General features: G+C 41.5%; 1 protein-coding gene across 3 annotated transcripts in view; it reads right to left on the minus strand.

Moving 5' to 3' along the window:
- Positions 1–27078, minus strand: part of nlgn2a (neuroligin 2a) — a gene marked incomplete at both ends in the record, with an annotated part of 127539 nt that overhangs the window by 81266 nt on the left and 19195 nt on the right. Inside the window, one exon of one of the 3 annotated variants that reach the window (XM_083937360.1) lies at positions 12498–12551. The exons of the other annotated variants lie outside the window; for them this stretch is intronic. Coding sequence (XP_083793486.1) covers positions 12498–12551 — 54 coding nt within the window. The remainder of the gene's footprint in view (positions 1–12497; positions 12552–27078) is intronic. 3 annotated transcript variants of the gene reach the window in all.

Genomic DNA, 27078 nt, shown 5'->3' on the forward strand with positions numbered 1-27078 from the left:
TTGAGAGCCTGAGCATAACCATAAAGACAGGCATTAGTTTCTATGGCTGGATATTGTATTTTAAGATTTTAAGCATTTAACCGAATCGCTCAGTATGATAAATGTTAATTTTAGCAGTCAGTGCTGCAACTTACAAAGCTGAGCTGAGCTAAAACAAACCGAAACCTACTGTACGAGTTTAAACAATGTGTTCAAATGTTTTCATTCAGACTGCAGTTTCTTCTTGTGGAATAAAAGTAGGAATTACAGTAATGCTTTCTTTTATAATGAAACCCTTCGAATCCCTTTAGTCATATTTCAAACCATAATTTGCAGCCCCTACACAGCAGTGGGTAAATTTGAAACAGCTCTTCACCCCCTCAAGTTTTAAGATGGGGTGAAATAGGATAATTATTAAGAAGTGACTCAATGCCTGTCCTCCATCGCTGCACCGCGTAAAATAGCGTGACAGTTTTCTCTGCATAATGTTTGCAACCATATTTCCAATTCAGCATTATGGGAACAGGTAAATGCCGACATGATAGAGAAACTACATATTAAGGACATCTTGCTAAAGTGCTGAAGGAGGTAGAACTACATGGTACTTTTGCAGTTTGTGGTACTGTTCCCATTTGACAAAGTGAATACTTGAGTGAGAGTAACATCTTTAGATGCTCCCTCTCTATCATATGCAGTATGCTTGATTGCACATTCTAGCTTTCAAAACCATGCATCAATTCTGCAATACTTTACTAATGTTACGGATCTCACCAGCTCCTGCTGGGAGGTCTTCTCTGCAATACAATTTGACAACTCCAAACTGCATTTGTTTCAGTGAGCACTTTAAAGTTGATTGATTTAGATTAAATAGACCCATAATAGCCTTTGGCTAGCTCAAAAGCAGCGTTAGGGTATTCACTGAGTTCCAGGAGTGGAAGAGGAGCTGAGCCAGCCTTCACTGGTGCTTCCCTCAGTCTCTTATAGCCATTACACATGGCAATAAACCCAGCCAAGTGCAAAACAAAAAAAAACTGTGTTGAGCTTTTTCCCAAGCGCTAAGCTAGCTGACAAGCGACACGGCGCCAACTAGCTCTCTCTTTCCCCATCTCTTTCTTTCACGCTCGCTGTCCCGCTCTATCTCCGGGTACCTTCCCATCCTTTTCATCTCCATCTTTCCCACCACCTCCTTTCCCTCCTCTTCACTTTCTTTGTCTTGTCAAAAGGTTTCAAGTTCAATAAAATACGATCTGTCAGCGAGCGATGGAGTAGGTGTATTCGACAAGATATTGACACAACCTTGACACGACGTGGGCCGAGCATCGTGGTAATGGGGAGGCAGGGAGCTTCAGCAGCGAATAACCGACGGGCCCACTGAGAGACGGAGTGATGGAAAGAGACAAGAGATTGAATCTTTGTAGTAATGTTAAAATAAAGTTGGTTCGACAGTACTGTTGATCCTTTCCTGCAGAAGAATATATTCTCTTCTGTGCTCTTTCGTACTAAGCCAAACTGTGCTATTCTTTGTTACGCTAGTGTGTGTGTTTTGTTTTTTCTACACCAGGTTCTCCTGTTTTATGGGGTTTATTTCCCATTGTGAGCTGTTCTGCTCTGCTCTGTTCTTCCTCTTTCTGCTCCTTAGTGTTTTTTCTTTCCATTTTCCCTTCATCGTTTTTCAATATACTACTCAATCTGTGCCACCTCATTCCATTCAAAATCCTCCTATAAAGTCATTTGTACTCAGCACATAAGGATGTAAAATGGTGAAATAAATAATAGAATGGATGCCTGCCTGCACATTTCTCACTGCTGATTGCTTATGGCCTCCTTGTCCTTTTGTATATCACTATTTAGAGATTTGCTGTTAGAATGACTATTGTACAGTACATTGAATATTACCCTGTGCCCATTGTGAAAGGCCTACAGGAAATGGAAAGATTTAGCAGAAGAGCATTTCCCTGGATGTTCCTAATTATATGAAAAAGATGAAACATGCCAAGTATTCATCGTGCATGGCGCTGTTTTCCAAACCACAGACTGTGAGCAAGTGCTGTAATGTGGGAAAGTGTTTGAGAGTGAATGTGTATGTCTGAGAGCATCAACAGAGACGCTGATATGGAAAGATGCGGCATTGCCCACAGGCCAGGGTTTGTTAACAGAGTTATAACCACAGTGGAAGCACCACGTAATACAGAGAGAAATAGAGAGGAGACGGGAGGAGAGAGTTACTGGCAAAAAGAGGAGGAAATTGAGAAAAATACGTTGCTGCAGACAAAAACAGAGTGGAGACAAAAAGCTTGTATTTGTCTCACAAAGACAAACTCTTATTAGTCCTCCATAGCATCTACCATATTGCCATCCAGGAGAGAGCGTTGTGCGTGCCTTATATTGTTTCTCACTTAAGTGCCTCTGTGATAAAGCCACTCCGGCTCTCTGACGTCTTTCATCAGGCACACCATCAACAAACACAAAGCACTGAGACGAGACTTCCTCTGGTGCTGCCATCGCTCTAACTAGTGCCCCTTTGTGTCTTCTGTCCTTTTTTTCTTGTCTTTCACTTTTCAGATATCAACCACTTGAAAAAGAATTACAGTCTTACAGCCAAAAATGTCTTTGTTTTTTTCTTGGGAATACCCATACCCATATTCTAGACATCAATTAAAACTTTAAGCTGATTCAGTAAACTGTGCTTACTCATCCAGCTGGTGGAGAGGCATTTTTTGCAGAGCTGGTGTTACAGGCAGTTAATCAACAGCCTGTTTGATACAGAGCCATTGTTTTCCTTTGAGCGTATGTGGTCAGCAGGCATTGGTGCTTGGTCGGTGTTAATTTCAGACCCTGCATGCTGTTAAGTTAAACATTCTGTTTCAGCTGTTTATAATATCCTGATGAAATAATTAATTATGAGAATTACACAAGTATGAATGCTGACATTGCTCTTCTGAGCTGAAATCCCTGAACCCTGGTCAGTGTTGTTTTGTTTATCGTTACCACTGGGTTTTCACAGGCAGCTTCGATAACAGCAGAGTGGAGCGGTTCACTTCATTCCCTATGAGAACAGCTGACTGAGCCAAGTCCACTGATAACAGTGAAAGTTCCCCAGATAACTTTCAGAGAGCAGTGGCCAAAGAGAGCACAGACTCGTGAAATAGCTTTCAATATATTCTCCTGTGCATACATAACACAACTGAAAAATGGATGACTACACATGGATGCTAATAGAAGAAAGCTAGCTCGGCAGAGGGTGGCCCAGGCAGTTACATTATTTTACATAGTAGAATTTAAGCGAAAACAACTAGCTCGTTGCTAGCAAAAAAAACTCCATGATACATAAAGATGTGAGAGAAAACACTGCAAGCAAGTAATTAAACCATTTTTTAAAAGGTACAGTGTGTGACTTGAGTTACAGGCCACATAGGAATTGATAGGAGTGTGTCAACACCACCAAAGCCCACAGTAAGTAAAACTGTGCACAGTTCCTCTTGGAATCTACTGCAAGTCACCATTATATTGGAGCTTATATCATATGATATAATCTGTTACAGAACAGTTAGTTCTAACCAAGTAATGTGTTTGAACAAGATGAATGCACAGGGATATACAGCATAGTATCGACTGGGACTACATGCATCACTCCACTTTACGTGTTGTAACCATTAAGTACATTAAGGGTCGTTAGCCCGTCTATCTTATATCGTCAAAAACTTTGCATCACACACCTAACGTTAGACAAATTAGAGAAGAGAAAAACTGAAGCTAACGCTAACACTAACACTGTGGGCTTAGAATTGCTCTCAGACTTAGCTAAGTCTCAAAACTATAAGCTAAGCATTGACGTTCAGTCCGTTAAGAGGAGCAAACAGACTACAGTCTGGAGAGCAGGAAAGGACGGAGCAACGGAACGTTACTGTCTGATCAGCTGTTAACTCATTGGAATCACACATGATTGAGTGTTTTTATCGTTCATTCTTTATTTTTTAGAAATTTGCTATCATCTCTAAAAATCTGTTTTTGCTTTGTCATTACGATTTATTGTGTGCAGATTGATGAGGAATAAGATGGATTTGGTCTATTTTAAATTTAGTCTATAATGCAACAAAGATTGGAAAAAGTGACTGGGGACAAATACTTTTTCACAGAACTGTAGCTTTAATTATGTAGTTTGAGATCTGTAAACAGAGTTTATCTGTAGTAGCAATGTTTAAAACACAATGGGGGAGACATGAACCTACATTTGTATTCATGATGGAAGAAAATCTTTTGTGTTTTGTTTTTCCACTGAAGATAATTGGAAATATACTGTAGGGTATCTGGGTACGACAAGCTTATATGGATCTAGCAGTGTAAACTTTTACCTAAGTGCATCCTCCTGGATATCATCATAATTTTCCCGAACGGACCAATTTGATGTCGGTGTATGTAGGAAATTACATGTAAGATTGAAGGTGATTACAGATTATTATATTTCTGTCTCGAGAAAGTGCAAGTAACTGCATAGAATAATACAGCTGGCCCGCATAAAAAGTCTGTATTGTGTAGCCTTGAGTCTTTATTTGTATTATACATCTAGAAATAAAAAGGAGATGCAAATCTAAAGCCCACCTTATTATCATGCATGCAGGGAAGAGATTCTTTGAAAGTAAATGGAAAGCTTTCACTGCTTTGTGTGATTAATGATAGCCAATATCATATTGTAATTAAATATCCAGCTGGAGGGTTCATATTCTTATCATCACTAGTCATGAAGAAAATTGACTGCGTTATTGGAAAAAGCCAAAGCCTTCTTCGATCCTCACATAATTTACACGTTGAAAAAGACAGAGGACATTTTGCCTTGAAGGGAAACACTGTTGTAAACAGTGTTTACAATGATAAAAGTAGCAGCTACTGTGCATACATTGACAGGATATTTTGTTTTCTTCCACTTCTTTATTCATCTCTTTATTCATTTATTTCTTAGTTTCAAAGACCCAATGGTCAGGAAGCGAGATTTCTACTTTGGTTGTAATGTTGACGGCCGATCTCAATGGCAAAATAAAAGAACCAATTTTAGGGAGCAAGCATGTGAGGAGTTTCAAGTATCTGGGCGCAGATTGCCTCTCAAATAACTGAACATAACCTTCTTTCTTAGACTAAAGATAACAATAGACAAATGAAATCTCCCCACGGTGTTGTGTGTGAGTGTGATATATGTATTAAAGTCATTTAAATCTGCATTTACGATTATTTTCATTGTCGATTAATCTGTCAATTTTCTCAATTGATCGATCGATTAGTGTTAGTGTTATGTTTGGTCTCTAAACTGTCAGAATAATTGTGAAAATGCTGGTAAGTGTTTCTTTAAGCCCAAGATGATGTCCTCAAATGTCTTGTTTGATCCACAGCTCAAAGATATTCAGTGTGCTTCCATAGAGGACGAAAGAAACCAGAAAATACTGACATGAAAGAAGCTGGAATCTGAGAACTTTTACTGTTTTTCCTTTAAAAAGTACTCAAACCTATTACCAAAATATCGATTAATCCTTTCTTTTCTCAAATGTCTATCAATTTTTGATGAAACACTTCCTTTTACGGGCATGTTTACATTGTATGACTGTGTTTATATAACGCTGTGTGTGTGTGTGTGTGTGTGAGAGAGAGAGAGAGAGGGAGAGAGAGAGAGAGAGAGAGAGAGAGAGAGAGAGAGAGAGAGAGATGGAGAGAGAGAGAGAGAGAGAGAGAGAGAGAGAGAGAGAGAGAGAGAGAGAGAGAGAGGGAGGTGACATTGTTCCTGGCAGAAAGTATGTTCCAGGTTTAGGGCTCAGGTGGCTCTGATTTGTCTCTGATCAGAGCTGACACGCGAGATGGCATAGTAACACACTCTCTCTGTCTCTTTCTTGATTTAGCTCAATCTTGCTCTGGTTTGCGATCCTCTCCTCCCACACACACACACACATACCTGTGCTGTGAGCGCGATCAATCTTGTTTGTTTTTGAACATGGGCACTGAGCAGCACTGCGGCCAATAGCCTTTGCTCTCCCACACCTGATGCAGAGCAGAGCAAGTCGGCTCTCTGGGCGGAGGAAGCTGCCTTAATTCCTCGCTGCTCTTCTTGAGAGTACAGTATGTACTTTTTACTTGATGGCTCATGAATAGGTTTCTGCGTGGCCTAGAATATTCTGCTTCAAAGCACGCCGAATATGAAAAGGCTGTTGATACACAGCTGAGAGAATGAGGACAAAATGGTGGACAGAACGGATGAAAAGCTGGTCGTGGTTTTTCTTGGCTCATTCATTGAAAATGCTCCGGATGTTATTTTTTTTTGGTTGGAAAAATATTTATGGAACAAACTCGGGGGAGTTTTGGCAATGTTTCTGCACTCTGGATCTTGAATTGAATTTGTGTAACAATTCAAACCACTGCAGGTCTTTGACAGTTAACAGTACGTTGCCTTAGGGTGGAGAATTGCACGGTCAGGCTTGGAAGTGCGCATGTATCACAGCCTTGAATATGTGGATGAATCATTTTCACAGGGCAAGATCCAAAGGACACACTGCAAACAACTGCCCACTGTGCTGCATTACTGTATGTTCACATAGTGTAGCCCCTGTACAAAAGCAGGCCCATTTTGGTTAGTTTATGGCCAAATAATGCATTTTCTCTGCATCCAAATGACAAAAAAAGGCTGCTATATTTCCATTTTCACCTGTTACGAGTTGCAAGTGATGTTCTATTCATTACTTAGTTGAGGCACACTGGTTTACCTTATCTGCTTTTACCATATTACACAGTTAGAGTTGTTACCAATGAGGAAACTCAGTTTTGGTTTTTGGAAATATCTGGAATTGTAACAACCACAGAAGCAGTTTACATTCTGCAGTAAGCAGGTTTTGGACGCTGGTTCTATTATTATTTCAGACTATTTAAGATCCCCTCCAGACACATTTTATGACATATAAATATTCTGCTTGTAATCCTACTGTTGGTCAGATTTTCCACAAAGATGAACTCTTACAATATTCTTAAAAATCACATCTACTTTAGCTCTTTCACTGAAAAATCCAGAATCTATAAATATGCTAATATTGTTTGTTTCAAAAGCTGAACTGCTGGACAGAGGCTGTGTCCTAAATCACTGAAAGGTGGATGTGGGACGGAGGCCTCAACTTTCCACATGGTTCTCGTTTAAGTTACATATTGGAAAATGACTGGAAGGCGGACATCCCTGCTGAACTATGGAGGAAAACACACCGTGGAGGCAGAGGGAAAGGATCGCTACGGCGGAGAAAAGGAGCGAAACACCGGAGACTTATGGAGAGGAAGACATTCAAGCCGTGTCTCCCATCTCTCATCATGGGCAACGTGAGATCACTGGGGAATAAGATGGACGAGCTAACAGCGCTAACCCGGAGTCGTCAGGAATACCGGGAGTGTAGCCTGATGATTTTCTCGGAGTCATGGCTACACGCGGATGTTCCTGACCACAATATTTCCACCGAGGGCTTCCACACTGTCCGGGCTGACAGGGACTGCACTACGAGCGGCAAGCGTAAAGGAGGGGGGCTTGCTGTTTACGTGAACAACAGGTGGTGCAATCCTGGTCACGTTACCATCAAAGACCGCATCTGCAGTCCGGATATTGAACTGTTATCTGTGGGCCTCCGTCCGTACTATTTACCCCGTGAATTCTCACATGCTATCATTGTGGCTGTTTACATTCCCCCGTCCGCTAACCCAACGTCGGCATGTGACGTCATCCACTCCACAATAGCCAGACTACAGACCGCACACCCGACTGCTCTGATTATAATCTCGGGTGACTTCAACCATGTCTGCATTAAAAAGACACTGCCGAAATTCACCCAGTATGTGACCTGTACAACAAGAGAGGAAAGGACCCTGGACCTGTTGTATGCTAATGTGAAGGACGCATACACCTCCACGTCCCTTCCCCCCCTGGGGAGATCAGATCACAACCTGGTGCTTCTCACCCCCTGCTATGTGCCTCTAGTGAAGAGGCTGCCTGTGACCACAAAGACAGTGAGGACATGGTCAGAGGACTGCTATGAGGCACTGCAGGGCTGTTTTGAGGTGACAGACTGGAATGCACTCTGTGAGCCGCATGGAGAGGACATTGATGGGCTTACTGAATGCATCACAGACTACATCAATTTCTGTGTGGACGGCATTGTCCCAGCTCGGTCTGTGCGTTGTTACCCAAACAACAAGCCCTGGGTAACCAAAGACATCAAAGCCACTCTGAACCAGAAGAAGAGGGCCTTCAGAGGTGGCAACAGGGAGGAGCTTCGGGACGTTCAGAGGGAGCTTAACAACAAGATCAGAGAGGCTAAGGACAGCTACAGGAGGAAGCTGGAGATGAAACTCCAGCAAAACAACATGAGGGAGGTCTGGAGTGGCATGAAGACCATCACAGGCTTCAGACCAGCTAGCGGTGGATCTGATGGCAGTGTGGCTGGGGCTAATGAGTTGAATCTGTTCTTCAACAGGTTTGACACTGCAGCCCAGGCCCCTGCTGTCTCTCCTGCTGACTGTCTACAGCCATCACTGCTTCTGACCCCCCCTCCTCCTCCTGTTAGCACCTCATTCAACGTCATGAGACCCTCACACCCATCCCCCTCTCTTCACACCTCTCCTGGCTCCCCTGCTACCTGCCCTCCTCTCACTCTGGACTTCAAACCTCCCCCTGCTCAACCTGCACAGTTTACACCGCTTCAGGTACGGAGACAACTGAGCAAACTCCACGCCGGTAAGGCTGCAGGCCCTGATGGTGTCAGTCCACGGGTTCTCAGAGCCTGCGCCGAACAGCTATGTGGAGTTCTACACCGCGTCTTCGAGATGAGCCTGAGCCTCCAGAGGGTCCCTGTGATATGGAAGACGTCCTGCCTCGTTCCAGTGCCAAAGACGCCGCAGCCCAGCGGTCTCTCAGACTACCGACCGGTGGCACTGACGTCTCATATCATGAAGACCCTGGAGAGACTCGTCCTGGAGCAGCTCAGGCCTATGGTCAGGCCACACCTGGACCCCCTGCAGTTCGCCTATCAGCCCCGGATTGGAGTTGAGGATGCCATCATCTACCTGCTAAACCGTGCCTACACCCACCTGGACAAGCCGAGGAGCACTGTGAGGGTCACTTTCTTTGACTTCTCCAGCGCATTCAACACCATCAGGCCTGCTCTACTGGGTGACAAGATGACGGCGATGCTGGTGGATCCCCCCCTTGTTTCCTGGATTGTGGACTACCTCACTGGTCGACCACAGTACGTGCGCCTGCGTCACTGTGTGTCAGATACAGTGGTTAGCAGCACTGGCGCACCACAAGGGACTGTTCTCTCTCCTTTCCTCTTCACCCTTTACACCACGGACTTCAGCTACCAGACAGAGTCTTGCCATCTTCAGAAGTTTTCTGATGACTCTGCTGTAGTGGGATGTATCAGTAAGGGTGAGGAGGCTGAATACAGGGCTGTGGTTGACAACTTTGTCACATGGTGTGAGCTGAACCACCTGCAGCTCAACACAGCAAAAACCAAAGAGCTGGTGGTGGATCTGAGGAGGACAAAGACACCAGTGACCCCAGTTTCCATCCGGGGGCATAACGTGGACATTGTAGAACACTACAAATATCTGGGGGTGTTCATTGACAATAAACTGGACTGGACTAAGAACACTGAAGTCCTTTACAAGAAGGGACAGAGCCGCCTCTATTTTCTGAGGAGGCTCCGCTCCTTCAACATCTGTCGGACCATGCTGAGGATGTTTTATGAGTCTGTGGTGGCTAGTGCTTTTATGTTTGCTGTAGTGTGCTGGGGCAGCAGACTGAAGGTTGCAGATGCCAACAGACTCAATAAACTGATCAGAAAGGCCAGTGACATTGTGGGGGTGGAGCTGGACACCTTGGCTGCAGTGTCAGACAGGAGGATGCTGTTGAAGGTGCGGGCGATACTGCAGCATGGCTCTCACCCTCTCCACAACACTCTGGCTGAACTGAGGAGCACCTTCAGCCAGAGACTGATTGCTCCTAAATGCACCACTGAGCGCCACAGGAGGTCATTCTTACCTGTGGCCATTAAACTGTACAACTCATCTCTTTAATTACCGGACTCTTGACTACTTCAAAACAAAACAAAACAAAATATAAATATCTGTTCTCATTTCATTTCATTTGCCATAACAACCTAATTGTACAGTGTATATATCTCAGATTGTATTTTCACACTCACCTCAGATTGTTTACTTGATTGTTTATTATTTATTTGTACTGTATTTTATTGGCTATTTATTAGCTACTTTAGATTTATCTTAATTGTATTTTGTTTGAATCTTTACTTTATTTTATTTCTACTTATTCATCTTTATGGCTTGTTTCTACTGTGCACGGAGCATTCGAACAAAAGAATTTCCCCCCGGGGATCAATAAAGTATTCTGATTCTGATGACTGGTTTCCAGACTAGTTGTGAGGCAACAAACTCCTGCCCTTATGTCCACCTCTTAAACTGAGATTTGGAGTGAGCGCATAGAAACGTTCCCCACAGCCTTTCGGTGTCATTCTCTGCACATGCATCTGTGCAGAGATGTTCAAGAAGCTAAACATTTTTTATTGGAGAGGGGACTTTAGATTTGACTCTTTCGTGGCAAAATTTAAGTTTTTTTTCAAAGGAAATATTCAAAAATCTAAGTATCTCAGATGCATGTGTGTTGGAAGGAAATAGGACATATACCTCACTGAAAAATCAAAGTATGAGATATACCTTCCAACGCACATGCATCTTAGATAGTTGGATGTGTGAATATTTTTCTTTGAAAATGGAATTGATAGGATAGATTATTGGTTGAGAAATACTGAATCCCTCAATCATGTTTTAAATATGCTTTAGCACAGATCCTATACACCGCTCTTAGTTATTAACCACACTAATGCTTCAGTCCCTCAGACCTTTGTACGAGTGTTACAGAAATATTCTGTGCATTTCCTAAATATTGATGGAAAAAGATCAATGTTTAAGAAAACAGTATGCAGGATCTTCTTTTTCAAGGCATAATGGACGGATTCAGTATTTCTCTACCAGAATTCTAATAAATATTTAAACTGCACGGATATATGTAAGAAGAAAATGCATTTTATGTACTTTTTTCAATTAATGGAAAGTGTTTAGTGGGGTTGTGCTTGATGGCTTTTGCCCCTGTAGATGCAGGTTACTTCTAAACTATGTGTTTCTTTGGTTTAAGGGAAAGGAGATTAAATGCCGTTTGTGTGTGTTGTGCATGTGTTTGTGTATATTCGGTGCAGGTTACCTGAGTGTGTATACCTGTGCAGGGACATCTACTGTTTTAAGTATCTATGACTGACTCCTTTCGGTCTCTGTTAGGGACCGACTCCGGTTTTCCCCCTGTGCCTGAGATGAATTCCACTTTGGGATTGTGTTTGTGAGTTAGAGTTAGTGTATTGGGATCAACAGCTTCCGATCAAATAATGTTAATTGTATGTCGTGATGAGGGATGGAATATTTAGACGAAGGTGGAAAGTGTCTCGCGGTAGCTGAAAAGTTGTGTCTGCGCCAGCGTGTTTGATCACCAAGAAAATCCTCCTGTGTCAAACTTCCTCCGACTGCTGACTTCAAAAAATACCCCAAATCAAAGAGCATCACGGAGCAAGGAAAAAAAAAAGAAGATTCACCCGCACAACCCCTCAAAATAGCATAGAGAGAAATATGCATCAAAATATCATCAGTCATCTTTTTCTCCAAGAAACAAGTCCAAAAGAACAAGGGCAGAGGGAAAGAAGGGGGTGGGGGAGGGTGGGAGGGATGAAAGTGCAGATAAAATCACCTCCGTAGTGTATGTACTGCAGGTGGGAGATAAATTAACAGCAGCTTGTGAATTCTGTGTCCTTATTGTAGCGGCAGATTAAACCCAAACCTTCCAAAGGAGGGTACAAGTGTCCTTGGATGTCCCCATTTTTTTTTTTTCCTTCCTTGATTTGATGTTATCACTGTTGACTTGGAATGAGGCTAGCTTAATATTTGTATAGGTCCTTACTCAATAGCAATTTCATCCTTGAGCTGGGGATTGAGGTGCAATAATTATGCACCTCATTGTGTGAGCCGGTCTCAATAGGTGCTTTGTTGCGCTGGGACAATGCTGTTAGTCGGCCAATGTATTTTCAAGGGCACAGTGGTGATGATGATGTCCGAGGCTCTCTCTTGTTTGAGAGCCAGATGAGGACCTCTGGAAAACACACACAACTGCCTGTAGATGACTTTATAATGAAGGCGATTTGGATTCCATTAACCAGGCGTTATGATCATCCAAGGTTACATAAGGCTAATGATTTGTATCGGAAAGACAGCTTTTTAATGCAACGGTCAGCACATACACTTACACCAACACATCGGTATGCATCTCATATCCAAAGTCTCACCTACAAGATGTTTGACTTGTGTGTGTGTTTTCCACTCTATGTGTGTACACACCCCCCAAAAAGACTTCAAAACAAGAAAAAAGGAAAAACATGCAACAAAAATACCTTCGTCTCGAGGCTTGTTCATTGAAGATTCGTCATGTTTTTTTGTGAGCGGACCTAGGGTTAAGAAAAAAAGGGGGGAAAAAGAGAAAAGAGAAAATTCAAAAAAGATTACTGGCAAAAACGGAAAAAAAAGAATATCAAAAAAAGAAAAGAAGAAAGAGCAAAAAGGACAAATCAGCAAGAGTTCATGGTTGCTTATTGTTTTGATTTTTTTTTTCCTTTAAAAAGAGCACAAAAGCAAAAACAAAATGCATCACAGACACAGATTTATCACAAGAAAAGACACAAGATCAAAGAGAGCTGTTTTTGGATGTGATTTCTCTCCCCCTGCAGAAGAAAAGGCCTGCTATTGTTTTAGGTCCCTCTTTCTCTCTCCTTAAAAACCTGGTTTGTTCCCTGAGCCTCAGCGTTTGTTTTGTTTTTGCGAGCTGGGTGGGTGGGTGGCGGGGGGGTTGGTGAAGGGGGAAAAAGGGAATGTGGAGTAATAAGGCCTCTGTGGTTTGAAGAACAGGACCCAGCCCTTTCCTCCCACCATATGACCAGAAAAACGGCAGACTTTAAAAAAGAACAGGCCAAGAAGAGGACACCTATAGGAAGAGCGACGGGTTTGGGTCCTGATGCTCAAACGGCAAAATCTTATAGCCAACCTTTCAGCAGTGAAAGCACACACACAACGTTTTAAAGGGCAGCTGCAAAACATTAGTCAATAAGACCTTTTGTAGATAGACACGCTTAATTAGACAACCCAATACACAATGACCCTGTAATGGTAAAAGACGTGTTAAACATGTTGCAGATAAAATAGTGCACAGGTTCTTCTGTGTTTTGGAATGTCTGTGTGGGTGTGTGTGTGTGTGGTGTGTGTGTGTGTGTGTAAGTTTGTCATTATTTAGTGGTTAAACCATGAGAGCTATTCCCCAGGGGGGTAAATAATTACATAGCACAACAGCAGTGTGTCAATTTGAAATGACAAGAAAGCGTGACGCTAATTGTGCTGAGGAGTGCAGGTAAAAGGTGAATGTAATTTGATCCCCATGTGCCCACAGGCTGTTTTTGGTAAATTAAAAGAGTGTTGGAGAGGAAGAGAAGATGACAGAGAGAGAGAGAGAGAGAGAGAGAGAGAGAGAGAGAGAGAGAGAGAGAGAGAGAGAGAGAGAGAGAGAGAGAGAGAGAGAGAGGGGGATAGATCCCCACAGAGGGTGAATCCAAGAGGAAAAATAACCTCCACTTCTTCTCCCTCCACCATCACCTCTTTTGTTTTTAATCTGTTGATGAACTGCTCGTGTTGCATTCAAAGAACCTGACTGAACAAGTGGTTTCCGTGCCATCAGCCCTCCTACTCCTTCTTCTCATAAGAGTCGTTATCAGGAAGTGTTGTGTTTGTGGGGGAAAAAAATAGCACAAAATCCGCTTTGATGTCGACGTGTTTTATCATCCTTGCAGTCGTTTTTCTTGTTTGCTTTATTCGTGTACAGATGTCACAGAAAAGAGACAAATAAAAACCATACATGTATACTGTTCATTTCATCCTTCACATGGTGAATATTTGCAGAAGATACTCTTCACCTCAATATTCAGAAAGTAAGTACTCAGACAAAATTTGGCAAAGAAGCTGGATTTTATTCAGTTGAATGTGTGAAGAAAATAACCAAATAAAACAACACTTGATTTACTGGAAAAGTCTGCTCCTCATCACGGGTAAAAGCAACGCAGACAGTAAAAAAGAAATCTTCATTTTGGTCAATCATCCAAGGAGTACTAGACACTCTAAAGGATGCGACATGGACATTTCAAAATAAAAGTACACAAGGAAATGTTGCATCAACTCACAGAATACACAAAATGCAATTAGAATAGAATTGAAGATGTGAAGAACTCTTTCTGGAAAAAGTTCTGGGAAAAGCTATTAAGCAGAACTTGAGATAAGAGTTGGTGTTTTCAGGCAGAATTCATAAAGAGCAGGCTCTTCCTGTAAGTCTATTAGTGCTGCCAAGGGCATTACTGTATGTTTTCAGTTTGGTTTGTTTGTCTGTAAGCTGGGTCGTGGAAAAACTTCTGGGCCTTTTTTCATGAAACTTGGTGGAAGGGTGTAGCAGGAGCCAAGGAAGAACCAATTAGATTCTGGAGCGGGTCCAAATTACAGGGGGATAACATGCAAGATAGGGCATGGCCTTTGCGAAGAGCCATTCTACTTAATTTTTTACCCCTGATCCTTTACTACTGAGCACCTGGTTGATGTTTCTGCCACATGTGTTTATTAGAAAATGTAATACCTATATATTTGTATACATATTAAGGATCCAGGATCAGTGACATTCTTTAAAAGAAACGTAGGAGGTGGTCAGGGTAGATGATACGCACACAGAACCGAGCTTTGACACCAGTAAGGTTGACATGCTGATGTTTAACAGGTATGTTTACTATGGTCACTATCTTTGTTTAGTGTGCTAGCATTTGCCAATTAGCCCTAAACACAAAGAATAGCTTAGGTCGATGGGAATGTCATTAGTTTTGTCAGCCTTCTGGTGGTCCTGTAGGAGAAATCAGGGCATACCCATAAGGTATTCATTCTCTAAGAACCAGGTTTGTTTTGTGACAATCCATCAAGCATGTGTGGGTATTGCACTGGGTATAACACAGTGCAAATAAGACATTTGACCTTCTGGTGGCAATGGTTGAAAGGGATCATCATTGTCATTAGACTTCATCTCTTCTGGGGACCATGAGTGTACAAAATGATATGGCAATCCATCCAATAGTTGATGAGATATTTCAGTCTGGACCACAGTGGTGGACTGAAAAGAGGTATGGTAACACATGCGCAAATGCTGATTATTCGCCTCCTGTATACTTCCATCCTAAAACATTCTCATCCAGTGGCAAAGCAAATCCGCCTTCAGGTTTGTAAACCTTAGACCAGTGAAATCACAATACTAATTGCAAAGCAGTGTGTGTGGTTGGCCCCACTTAGCTGTAGCTGTATGAGTGTGTCAAGATGGAGGTGATGTGGATCGCTGCTGTGACGGTTTCTTGTTTGCATGGACTAGTGTGACCTTAGTGCCTCAGTAATATGTCCCCTGCTGCATTCAGATAGTGGAATAATTACTGTGATAACTTGACTGCTGGCTTAATGTAACACTTAACAACAGAAGTTAACTGATGATACTGGAAAGGAAACGTCACCCTGACAGTGCATGACATAAAAGCTGAGACCTACAGTATTTTCCAAGAAGTTATAATAGTTGAAAGTTAAAGGTAAAATAGATATCTTAAATCATAGCTTAGGTTTTCTAAATAGAAAGAGGATACTGCCTCTCAAACAGGTAAGCAGGAGTAGTATACTATCTTTTTTGTATCATAATTGTTTTTGAGCTGAAACTTCTGGCAGCTAGTTGACTGTTACGTAAGGATCGTATAACATGAGTGACACAGCACAAAACAACTAAAGACTGAAACTGAAATCGACAAAATGGGGAAAGCAGAAATCAAGCAGCCATTACCAGCCTGGCGACACGCAGAGAAAAGGGGGAACTGAGCTTGATTGACATATTTTTTTGAAAGGAATGGGCGAGGAGCCAAGCAGTGTGAATCAAGCAGAGGGAGAAAAAAAAAAAAGCTGGTTTTCTGAACATTTTTACTTCTCCCAATCAAAGGTGCCCCCCTTCACATACACACAACCACACACACATACACACACCTGTCTGTAGATGACAGAAATAACCGCAAATACACTTAGCACACACCCAGAATAGACAGTAGCAGTACATTTCATCAAAAGGCTAAATAAGGACATCCAGCCAACATATAAGAGCGTTTAGAACTAAAGAAACTAATAATAGACTTAAGCAGCACATGGCACATTTACTTTTTTCCGGATGTTATAACCCATCACCTGTGCTACATTAAGTATCTGCTAAAAAAAAGTATTTCCACCAATACCAGTTGATGTCAGTGTCTCTATCTCTCTCTCTTTCTCCATGTCTCTCTCTCTCTCCTTGTGCTTTGCTGTGTCTGTGTTGCCGGCCGACTGCAGCTCACTTTGAAGCTGCTTATATAAGGCTTCACTTCGGCTCCACTTCTCCCGACGGCCACACACAGTCACAGTTACACATCATTATACAGCGCACGTGCACGTAACACAGACACACATCACGGACTGGAGTGCAAGTGATGTGGACGTACATTTGTATGCGAGCTTCAGAAAAACGAGTAAAATAAAGAGAAAACAGAGAGAACCGATACTTGTGGTATTTTGTGTCAATGCACCTTTTGACTATATTGGTGCAGCTGTGTCTAACATCCAGGGACAGACACACACTTTTTTCCTGTAGCTGTCCTGCTGTGTACTGCTGTTCCATCACATCAGGGAACTTTCCAGGTCACCTAGTTTCTCGTTCACTATTTCTTTTATGAATGAATATATGGAATAAAAACCAACATGAAGCATCTATATATAGTGTTGGGCCACCAGGGGACTTTCCTTTAATTCATCAACTGTCTTTAAGTAGAATCTGTACCCATGATTTATATCTACTAGTACAGTTCCCGTTGAAAACATGCCTGTTGGGAACAGGCGGATTTCTTGGCCTCCAGTATTGCTGCATGCAGCTTTTCTGGAGAAGTGCTCTTCCGAACAACTTCACACTCGACGCTGCACTTCTTTGGGTCCTGATCAATACCCCTGCCATGACATAGTTGTGTCCCCTAACAATGCTAGAGTACATTTGTCATTTGCTAACAGCTGTTTGGGTCCAGGTTATTTGGAGGAAGAGAAGCTTACATTCCCACATCCAGCGGTGTAACAGTTAATAGGGGTCCCCGCTCAATACACCCGTAGATCTCGAGCTCGACACTTCACTTCCTCAGACTGTACACCCGCCAAGTGTGAAGCTGATTGGATGAACAGTTGTCCAAAAAAAACACAAAAAGACAAACAGACAGAGACTCCTTCCATTTGAGGTTGATATTTTATAACTGCATTATATTCACAGTGATGTATTGAAATCTGAGCATCAAGTCAGCATTTAATTCCTAACATATTAACATAATCATATCATGATGAAATGATGTTATTGTGGGTAAACGTGTTATTGATGTGTGTCTATCATGACTATCATAAGTATTGATTTCTTTCTTTTCTTCAATTTGTTCTAATGGCACTGTACTCGATATTCAGAACATTAATACAACTATACAAGCAGCAAACAACTATTTTCTATGTAAATATATAGAGGAGTAATAGCGTCCTGAAGTGAGTCACGCTCCTTCTCTGTGTGTTGTAATCTGAGTTTCTCTGTTCTTTCTTGTGGTCAAGTCCGGCCCTGTGCATGTCAGTGCATGTCAGTGCGTGTGGCAGTGGAAAAACATTGTTATGTCACGTATTGGGTTGAGAACAGTGTGGAGACAATCCCAGCCCAGTTTTTGTTTTCAGTGTTTCGAGTAGAGCCTGTAAGAAGTCTTTTTTTTCACAATAGAATTTTGCGACTTTGCTGTTTTATATTTGCCTGATTTTCAAAATAATGTCCTTAAAGGCTCAGTAGGCAGGAAATCTTGTGTCTACATCACCTCCCACCAGACAAGCAGGGGCATCTGATGCACGCGCTTCATACGCGCACCTGACAGCCCCTGCCCGAGGCAATCACTCACTTGTCAACACTTTTTTTGTTAACGTTATCCTCCATAACGTCTGAGTCACAGGTGAGAAAATCCTCCTTTTGAACACATCAGCGATAGTAAAAAGTATTTATATTTAGCGTAAAATAATACGAAAGATAGATGACTACAAATTCTAAAATAACGTTAGTCCGAACATCTGACATCAGGAGTTATTCAGTTATAGGGGCAATACTGATGACTGAAATGGATAACTAACTTTACTCATGTTCACCTGTATGAGTATGCTTAAGCATCACCAGATCATGTTTGCGATTGTTAAAATAAAAGAAGGGAATTTACTGTCACTCTTGTCAAACTTGTAGGTGTGTGAAGACTTTTGAGGTGGAATAGTATGATACAGGACTCTAATGTGGCAAATAAACCTGATCTCGTATTGGCAGCAGCCGTATACCTTTGGCTACGGTTAGCAGGAGGCTAACGTATTAGCAACTGCTGACAATGTGTTATGGGTAGCCGCTGTGACCAGGCTGTTTCCATGGTAAATCAGCCCACACAACCTAACCCCCATCACAGCAACTGCAGTTGTTAGAGGAAAAATCATTTAGCAGTTTACCTGTCCAAGAGAAGAACAACGAGCTCCGAGTCCAAGTTCAAACCAATGTTATCCCCAACTTCTCTCCATCTTTGAAACGCAACGCCAATATATACACGTTTTATTACGCTTATTATCAGACTCCCTTTTTGACGAACCCGTCTTCCTCTTCTTAGATTGTTTTGCACCGAACGCATGTGTTTCCAACCGTGGAATCGCAATCTTTCCTGTCTGGCCATCCATTGCTGCAGACTGGCTTTAGGTTTCGGTTTCCACCGAAGGGACGTGACAGTGCATCTGCTCAAAGTCTGCCGTCACGGGGTATATTCTTTGCAGGCTGAAAACAGCCTAGGAGAGACGCAGAGGTCTGATCTTCTCTCACATCACTCAATCTACATTATCCCCCAGGTTATTATGGAAGTTTTTTTCTAATACTGCCAAAATATAAGCTGCCTACTGAGCTCTTAAATTAAATAAATGTTTTTTTATTCTTAGACACTGGAATTTTCTTTTGAATGATATGTAGTCACTTGTTTTTGACACCACAACTGGAAGAACTCAGTTATGGTCATTTGCATAAATGATGAGGCTCTGATGGTGCCCTCTGATTGGTGGGTGGATATATGCATTCTTTTTTTTTACACATACTGCATAAAGAAATGCTTTGTTGTAATAGATAGCAGCAGAGGTAATTGTTTTGAATATAAATTTGATCACTTTGGGATTTTGGATATATTTCATCTAATGTTGTCACGATACCTAAATTTAAAACTTTGATACATTATTAAAAAAAAACATACAATACCATGGTTTAGAGGAAAAAAGTCCTTTACACGCAACATATAGTTTTATTAATCTTTTTATTAAGGGGAGACACTACACTACCACTGCAGAAACATTAATTTTTTCATGGAGTGGAAAGTAAAATAACCAAAAAGTACACATGCAGGTGTTTATTTTATTATTTTGTCCGTCTGTGTCTGTAGATTTCTCCTACTTTCACCAAAATTCAGCATCAGATAAGGTCTCTTTAATATTTAGACATGGCATTTCATAACTTGTAATACAAAAAATAATCCTCAATTTCAGTAATCGAGTATGAAAGTTCCATGGTGATATCTGTTGGTTATAATGTTACTGTATTCACCTGTAGTGCGCTACAATATGTCTGGACTTTGACAATGCATATGGTCCAAGGCTGTATTCTCAAAAAAGAGTTCTTTCTCACTCTGAGACAGAAATCTCCACATCAGCAGCACTTACACACACTGAACTTTCCTATCTATATTCCAAAGGTTTTTACAGAGGGGTTTGCTCATATATCATTCAAAACCTTATTTATACAACATTTTATTCCTAAAAACATGGCAAAAATAGATTTTTATTTATGGCTGTTGCCAGTATTTCCTGATTTATGGAGTGATGAAAGAGATATCCAAAATCCCCTCTGTATCTTTGACTCCACAGTGTCAACAAAATGGAACACGCTTTATCCAATGTTCAAATTTCGTTGGTGGAATTGTAAGATACTGTCTGATTTGCATGTTTAAACATAAAGATTCTGAAAACTTATAATACAAAAAATAAATATCTTGTTTTCATGTGAATAATCATGGGGGAGGTTGACTGCGAAAGCTGTTTTCGTTTAACATCCTTCACACAGCTCTGGTTCAGAAAAAGTCACTGAACACACATAAGACAGCTGATTTTCTACCCTGTTGTTTGATCTGTGCAGCCTGGGGTTGAAAATCTGATTGTAGATCTGCTTTTAATTTTATAGCTTTGAGACTTTCAATTCTATCAAATGTGAATACCGTAACATTTTTAAATGGCATTTAAACTAAGTATTGATACTTTTGACAACCTTAATCTGTTATCTATGGAGATTGCATGTTTTCCCCGTGTCTGCGTGGGTTCTCCGGTTTCCTCCCACAATCCAAAGACATGCACGTGTTAGGTTAATTGATGACTCTAAAATTGCCCTTAGGTGTGAGTGGTCGTCTGTCTCTGTTCATCTCTATGTGCCCTGCGATAGACTGGCGTCCTGTCCAGGGTGTACCCCGCCTCACGCCCGATGTCAGCTGTATGAATGAATGAATGAATAATATTGAGATAATTTGAAACTATATCATCCAGCTCGATTCAGTATAGACCCTAGCAATGTACAATATATGCATATATCCTGGTTTTTGGTCATATCACTTGGTGGTATTATGTGTTTTGAGGCTAGACACTAGCCCTTACACAAAGAGAGGATTTGCTCTGTGTTTATGGGTATGAGCAAGTGTGTGTTTTTGTGCAGTCACAAGAGTAAGTAGGTGTTGAGTAGCTCATTTAGGCAATGTGTGCCAGTCCGGCATGATCTACGAGGAAATGGAACTGTGTCTGACAGCTTGTGAGTGAGCGTCGACCATAAATGATGGAGGCTCGCACAAAGGACTGTGTGTGTGTAAGTGAAAGTGAAAAGATGGGGACGTTGTCATTGTCCTAGAGCTAAAATATTGCAGCCCAAATGCAGCGAATAACTCAATAAGATTTGTGCACGGCTGTGTGTGTGTGTGTGTGTGCATGTGAGAGTAGGCTCTGGAATAAGTGAGATGTGATGAGAATCGCTCACCCACACACATTTTCTATTTCACGCATTGTAAGTGGTTGTTCTGGTGTGTGTGTGTGTTTGAGATACAGTAGTTAGATCTTCAGACAATCAGGCAGGAAGGCAAGCAGACTACACTGCCAATCTTCTGCTTCGTTATAACACACCACTGCTCTCTCAGTCACCACACCCTGTGAGTGTATGCATGTGTGTGGGCAGGTAATGTGCCTACATTACAAACAACTGTGGACTCCATTTTCAGACTTATGGCAGTTCAGGTGATGTTCAACATCCCCCCGTCAGAAATACTCTAAAGGGATTTATACAGTCCTTATTAGTCACCCTGTCACTTTTAGTTTTCTGCTGCTCTTGTATCATTAAGTCTCAATTCAGTTCTCTCAATTTAATGACCTGATGTGCATGACTGTTTATCAGACAATATTACAGAATGTGAAAATAAGAAGGCACTATAAAACAGCACATGATTAACTCCTGTTCTGAAGGGATGGTTCAGATTTTTTGAAGTCGTCAGTATGTGGCGATGGGCACGTCCACAAAGTTTGTCTCAAAAAAGGACAAAGCCTTGTTTCACACTACAACTATTAGCCGTTATCTATGCTCTCATCAAAGCCACCAGACTCCAATGACAAAAACATCATTTTAACTCACAGAACACAGGAGTTGCTGGTCTAGTGTTAGTAGACCCTTCCACACAGCCTTTATTACACCCCCGCCGTCAGATCTGTTGCACCTTTGAGGCGGCAGTGGAGGGAGTCACAGAGCCGTCGTCTGTGTGCCGGTGTTCTTTCATTGCAGCGCTGTGTGACATGCCCTATTGTGTAACTGATGTCTTAAAGGATAAGAACTAACAAAATCAAGCAATCAAAAACAACCCAATCGAGGCCCTGCTAGACCAGTCAATCACGTTTTCTGAATGTTTGTGAATGAAGTGAATGGTGACTTCATACAACCCGACTCCAAAAAATCTGAACTATCCCTTTAATGTTGAAGAAGTGTAGAATGAATTGGTTTAAAGCAAAAAAAAAATGTTACTGTGTATGTGTCTTTATGTTCCTTCAATCAAATGATACAATGTACTTGATGCTCCTGCTGAGTCACAGGACTTTGTAAGAAAACTACAGTGGGCTCTTCTCCTTCTAGTGAACCGCTTTCCACATGTGCCTGCAGAGGATTTGCCTCCTGCGGATTGTAAAGATGTCTCTTCTCTTAGGTGTCTACCCACAGGCCCTAAAAGCTGCTGTTATCAAGCCTCTATTTAAAAAAACAATTTAGACACACCGATAACAAACCTCCCATTTCTCAGTGAAATCATTAAAAAAGCCATTTTTAAGCAGCTGAACAACTTCATGGTTATGAACAGCTGTTTTGAAGTCTTCCACTTCACCATATCACTGAGACAGCTCTTGTTAAGGTCTTCAGTGACATCCATTTAAACACAGACAATGGCAAAATTTCAGTATTAGTCGTTCTTGGTCTCGGTGCTGCATTTGACACAGTTGATCACAACATATTATTACCAGTGTTGCACACTAAACCGATACTAGAAAGGTGAAGTAAAGCGAGTGTGTATATATTGTGACAAGTGAACTTTTTTCACCATCAGAGTTGCACGAAGTAGTCAGGGGTAAAGCTAACTGTTTAACTGTCCAATGTGGTTCACACATCTCTGTATGCAAACAGTTTGCACTGGGGACATTAACTTTACCAGAACATGCACTGGTGTTTACAAGTCTGCTGATCAACAACACAACAACGCCAAGAACCTTCAACTGGCCAAAGAATTGTCCAGATAATAACAAACATGTCCTTGTTTTCATATGTCCATGTTCTGTGACAAATCTTTTTGGATTTTTTAAACAGCTGCATCATCATTTCATTATTGTTACAACAAGTTAAGTAGCTATTAAGGTCAGCAGCTTTCACAAATATTTATGTTTTTATTTTGAGTATTTCATGAATAAAAAGAAAGAATTCCTTGCATTTTGGTGGCTTTAAAATGTAAAAAATACAGAAAATAACTGCTGTTGGTTACATCTATATTTGAGAAGTGCCTGATAACTTTGGGATTAGGCTGCACATCACAAACTCACTTCTGCTTCCATGTTTGTTTTTTATGAGAAGCAGATCTGTTGTGTGTGAGCTGGCTTTGGCATGCTCTAATCTCATTCTGCATTCTTCTCTGGAGAGTATATGCACATAAAAGGAGGATAAATTAAATATGTGGGGAAGGTTCTACAAATCTATTAGATGTATTTATATCTGTGTATACCGCAAGGGTTCTTTTCGAGGCAACAACTGCTGGAATAAATAACTGCTGAATAAAATCCTTGTGACTGCTGCCAGCTGCACCGACTGTAATTTAGAAGTGTGTTTGGGGAGGCACACAGGAAACAAATAGGGAACATTTCTGTAGCCAAAGATCCATAGGGGTCTTGTTGAGACATGCATTTATATGGTGTTCTTGTCTTGTCATGTTTTGCTCCTGTAAATTAACACTGACCCTCAAAATCCACCAGACACAGCCATGTCGCATCCCAGCTCCATTAAAGCTGCCGGAGATGAACAGCTGCCATCCTAGCATTAAAAGAGTATATTTATGGAGAGTTAACTTAAAATTAATATTCAATATGTACTGCGAAAATTGTTTGCTCTGATTTGTTCATTTCTCCTCAGATGTGTGTAAAGCTGATGGATTATGAAAGTTTTCCTCCTGCAAATACAGTATACTGCTAAAAAAAAAGACGAGATGGTGTGCTCTAGTAAAGGAATTCAAATTAGTATCTGTTACCTCATCACACAGACATGAGCTGCAAATGTGTACTCAAAATGAATGAGAAAAAGATAAACTGGAGATCTGATTTCTGCACATGAGGCAGCTTGAAGACACTTGGCTTGGTGGCCATTGGTTATTCCTATGTAATGCGTGTATTTATTACTTTGAAAATTACCTCCGGAGCAAAGAAGGAAATGAGGTGACGTAGTATAAGAGCGCTAAAATCTGCGTCAGGAGGTGGGTGAAGGCGGTGGATGAGTCCCAAAAAGGCATTACCTTCACCCTGGGTGCTTGTGTCTCAGAAGTACTCAGCCAAACCACAACCTATTTTCTTATCTTGACTAAGTCATTTTGTGGCCTAACTGAACTGTCACAGTCAAGTACGAATCATCGTTATACAGCATTAAATAGTAATTTTTCAAACGATATAAATCAGACATGTTGATGAAAAAAGCTTGAACAGTGACACAGATGTGATGGAGCAGTGGAGCAACAGCTGTGCCGCATCCAGGGGGCAGTATATGGTATATATCTAAAAATACTGCAATGTATTTACAGTTCAGATACGTTGACAGAGCGATTATATGTATACTTTATATTTGGGAATGAGGAATATAGTATAACATGACTTTAAATGTCAGGATCTCTGTCCTGTCAGGCCCTTTCCTCTTCTCTCCGTGTGAGTTTGTCTCCCTCTGTCTGTTCTCTCCTGCTTGTGTCTTTCCCTTTGTGTTTGTATGCCGTTGCTGGTAGGCGTGGTCCCGTCCAGCTGGTGATCATCAACTCGCCAGTGCTGGAGGATAAAAGGCCGGATGTGGCTCACCTTCAGCGCCAGACCAATGTTGCATTTACGTGGTAAGGTGTCTTTCTTGGTTTGATCGTGTTCTCTTTCCGTGTTATGCTGTTCCTTGTTAATTGTTTCTTTGTTTCTTTTGTTATAGTTCCCTGAGTTCCTGTTTTTCGACCACCCGTTCGTGTTTCGTCCCCTGATCCCCGTGTTGGTTCCCCCTAGTCTTCACCCGCACCCTGTACCTGGATTCCCCGTTCCCTGGATCTTGTTTTCTTCTCGTTTCCCCATTAAATATTTGTTAAAATCTTTCTCTGTGTTCGTGTCTGCATTTGGGTCCTGCTCCTCTGAGTTATTCCCTGCACCGTTCATGACATTAAGTGTTTTATTGCCCATTAACTATTAAAACATCTGTAACATTAAACATATATATAAAAAAGTGTGAAAGTATATTTCATTAAAGTCGCCCTGTGGAGCTTCTGTGTTGAGTATGTCCTTCCCTCTGCCCCTAGGTAAATCAGAAGATACACTTTATTTCAGATGTGTTTCCACTTACAGGTGTGTATTTCACACTTCTCTTCTGATGAGGCATCAGTAAGAACAGCTGACTGTGAGCTACAGGGAACATGCTGACTTTGTTGGAGATGCAACACACAGTATTTGACGGCTGGCTGACTCTGACTGACTCATATGAAGGATATAAACTGTGTCTTTCATTAAAACACCATCCACTCCGTGTGAGACTCATTGAGATCTTCACAGCCTATTGATCGGACTAAATCACAATTGTTTGGTTCACGCGTAGCAGCCTCCCTCTCTCTCTTTCCGTCTCGATTTTTACTTTCCTTCTTCCTTTTCTCTTCTCCCGTTACTGTTCCCCTACTCCCTTTTTTTCTCCCTCTCTGTCAACTCGCTCTCCCTTTTCATTTTCCCGGTGCCGCATTCTGAAGCCTCAGACTGAGAGCCTGATAAATATGGTTCCAACCTGGCTGCAAGGGGAGAATTAAATAGAAAGAAAGAAATGAAAAGGAGGAGGATGGAGAGGACAAGGGAGCGTAGGGTATGCTGACATGAGTTTTTCAAAAAAACAGTGTGTATGAGAGAGACACAGAAAGAGAAAAGCAGTGTATGCTTTAGAAAGGGACGATAGGACCGGCATTTGTACAGACAGTGTGTGTGTGTGTGTGTGTGTGTGGTGTGTGTGTGTGTGTTTGTGTGTGTGTGTGTGTGCGTGTGTGTGTGTGTGTGTGTGTGTGTGTGTGTGTGCGTGTGTGTGTGTCTTTGATGTGACACAGTGTGGAAAAGGGAAAGGAAGTGGAAAACAAGGTGGGAGAACGTTTAAGTGAGAAAATATGAGAATGAAACAGTGAAGAAGAAGCGATGCAGAAAGTAAGGAAGGAAAGAAAATATTGGAGGTAAGAGGAGGAAGTTAGAGAGCAGAGATGGAGGAGAGGGTAGAAATAAGATAGGTATAGAGGGAAAAAACTAAAGTGGCCCACAAATAGAAAGTTAAAGTTTCTTCTAGTCAGTTATATGGTAAGGATGTCCTCTTACCATTTCTTAGCTGACACTTTCAGCTGTACTCCAGCCTTCCTCAGAGCTATGAAAACAGCTGACCGGCTAAGAAAAGGTAAGAGGACATCCTTACCATATAACTAACTTGTCTGACTAGAAGAAACTTTAACTTTCAAAATGGATAAAGAAGACATTAGGAATACAATCGATCTGCCCCCAAATAGTCGACGATCTGCCCCCAAATAGTCGACGATCTGCCCCCAAATAGTCGACAAAGCACTGGACCAAAATTTCTTTAGTCCATCGGTCACAGATAAAAACAAAAAACATTTGGAGCCATTTCTTGTCAAAATTGAATGAAAATCTATGTGACCGGCAGCTGGCCTAAAAGGCTGGAGGGCTTTTAATCTGAAGGGCCAGATACAGGAAGTGACACTCACTCACATCAGTGTTTGTTTTTTTGTTTTTTTTAAAGCAGCAGGTCCCTTCAACATCACAGTTAGATAGTTAATGATTAACAGCCAATCATGTCGGGTAAGACCTCTAAAATATGGGATCACTGAAAAGAACAAGGATGACCCCAAGAAGGTTACATGCAAACTTTGCAAGAACAACTTCATCTATCACTCGTCCATGACGAACATGACCTACCACCTTTACATGTAAGTGACGTTAGCCTAGCTA

The sequence above is a fragment of the Echiichthys vipera genome (genome assembly GCF_963691815.1).
Source record: "Echiichthys vipera genome assembly, chromosome: 22".
Taxonomy (NCBI): domain Eukaryota; kingdom Metazoa; phylum Chordata; class Actinopteri; order Perciformes; family Trachinidae; genus Echiichthys; species Echiichthys vipera.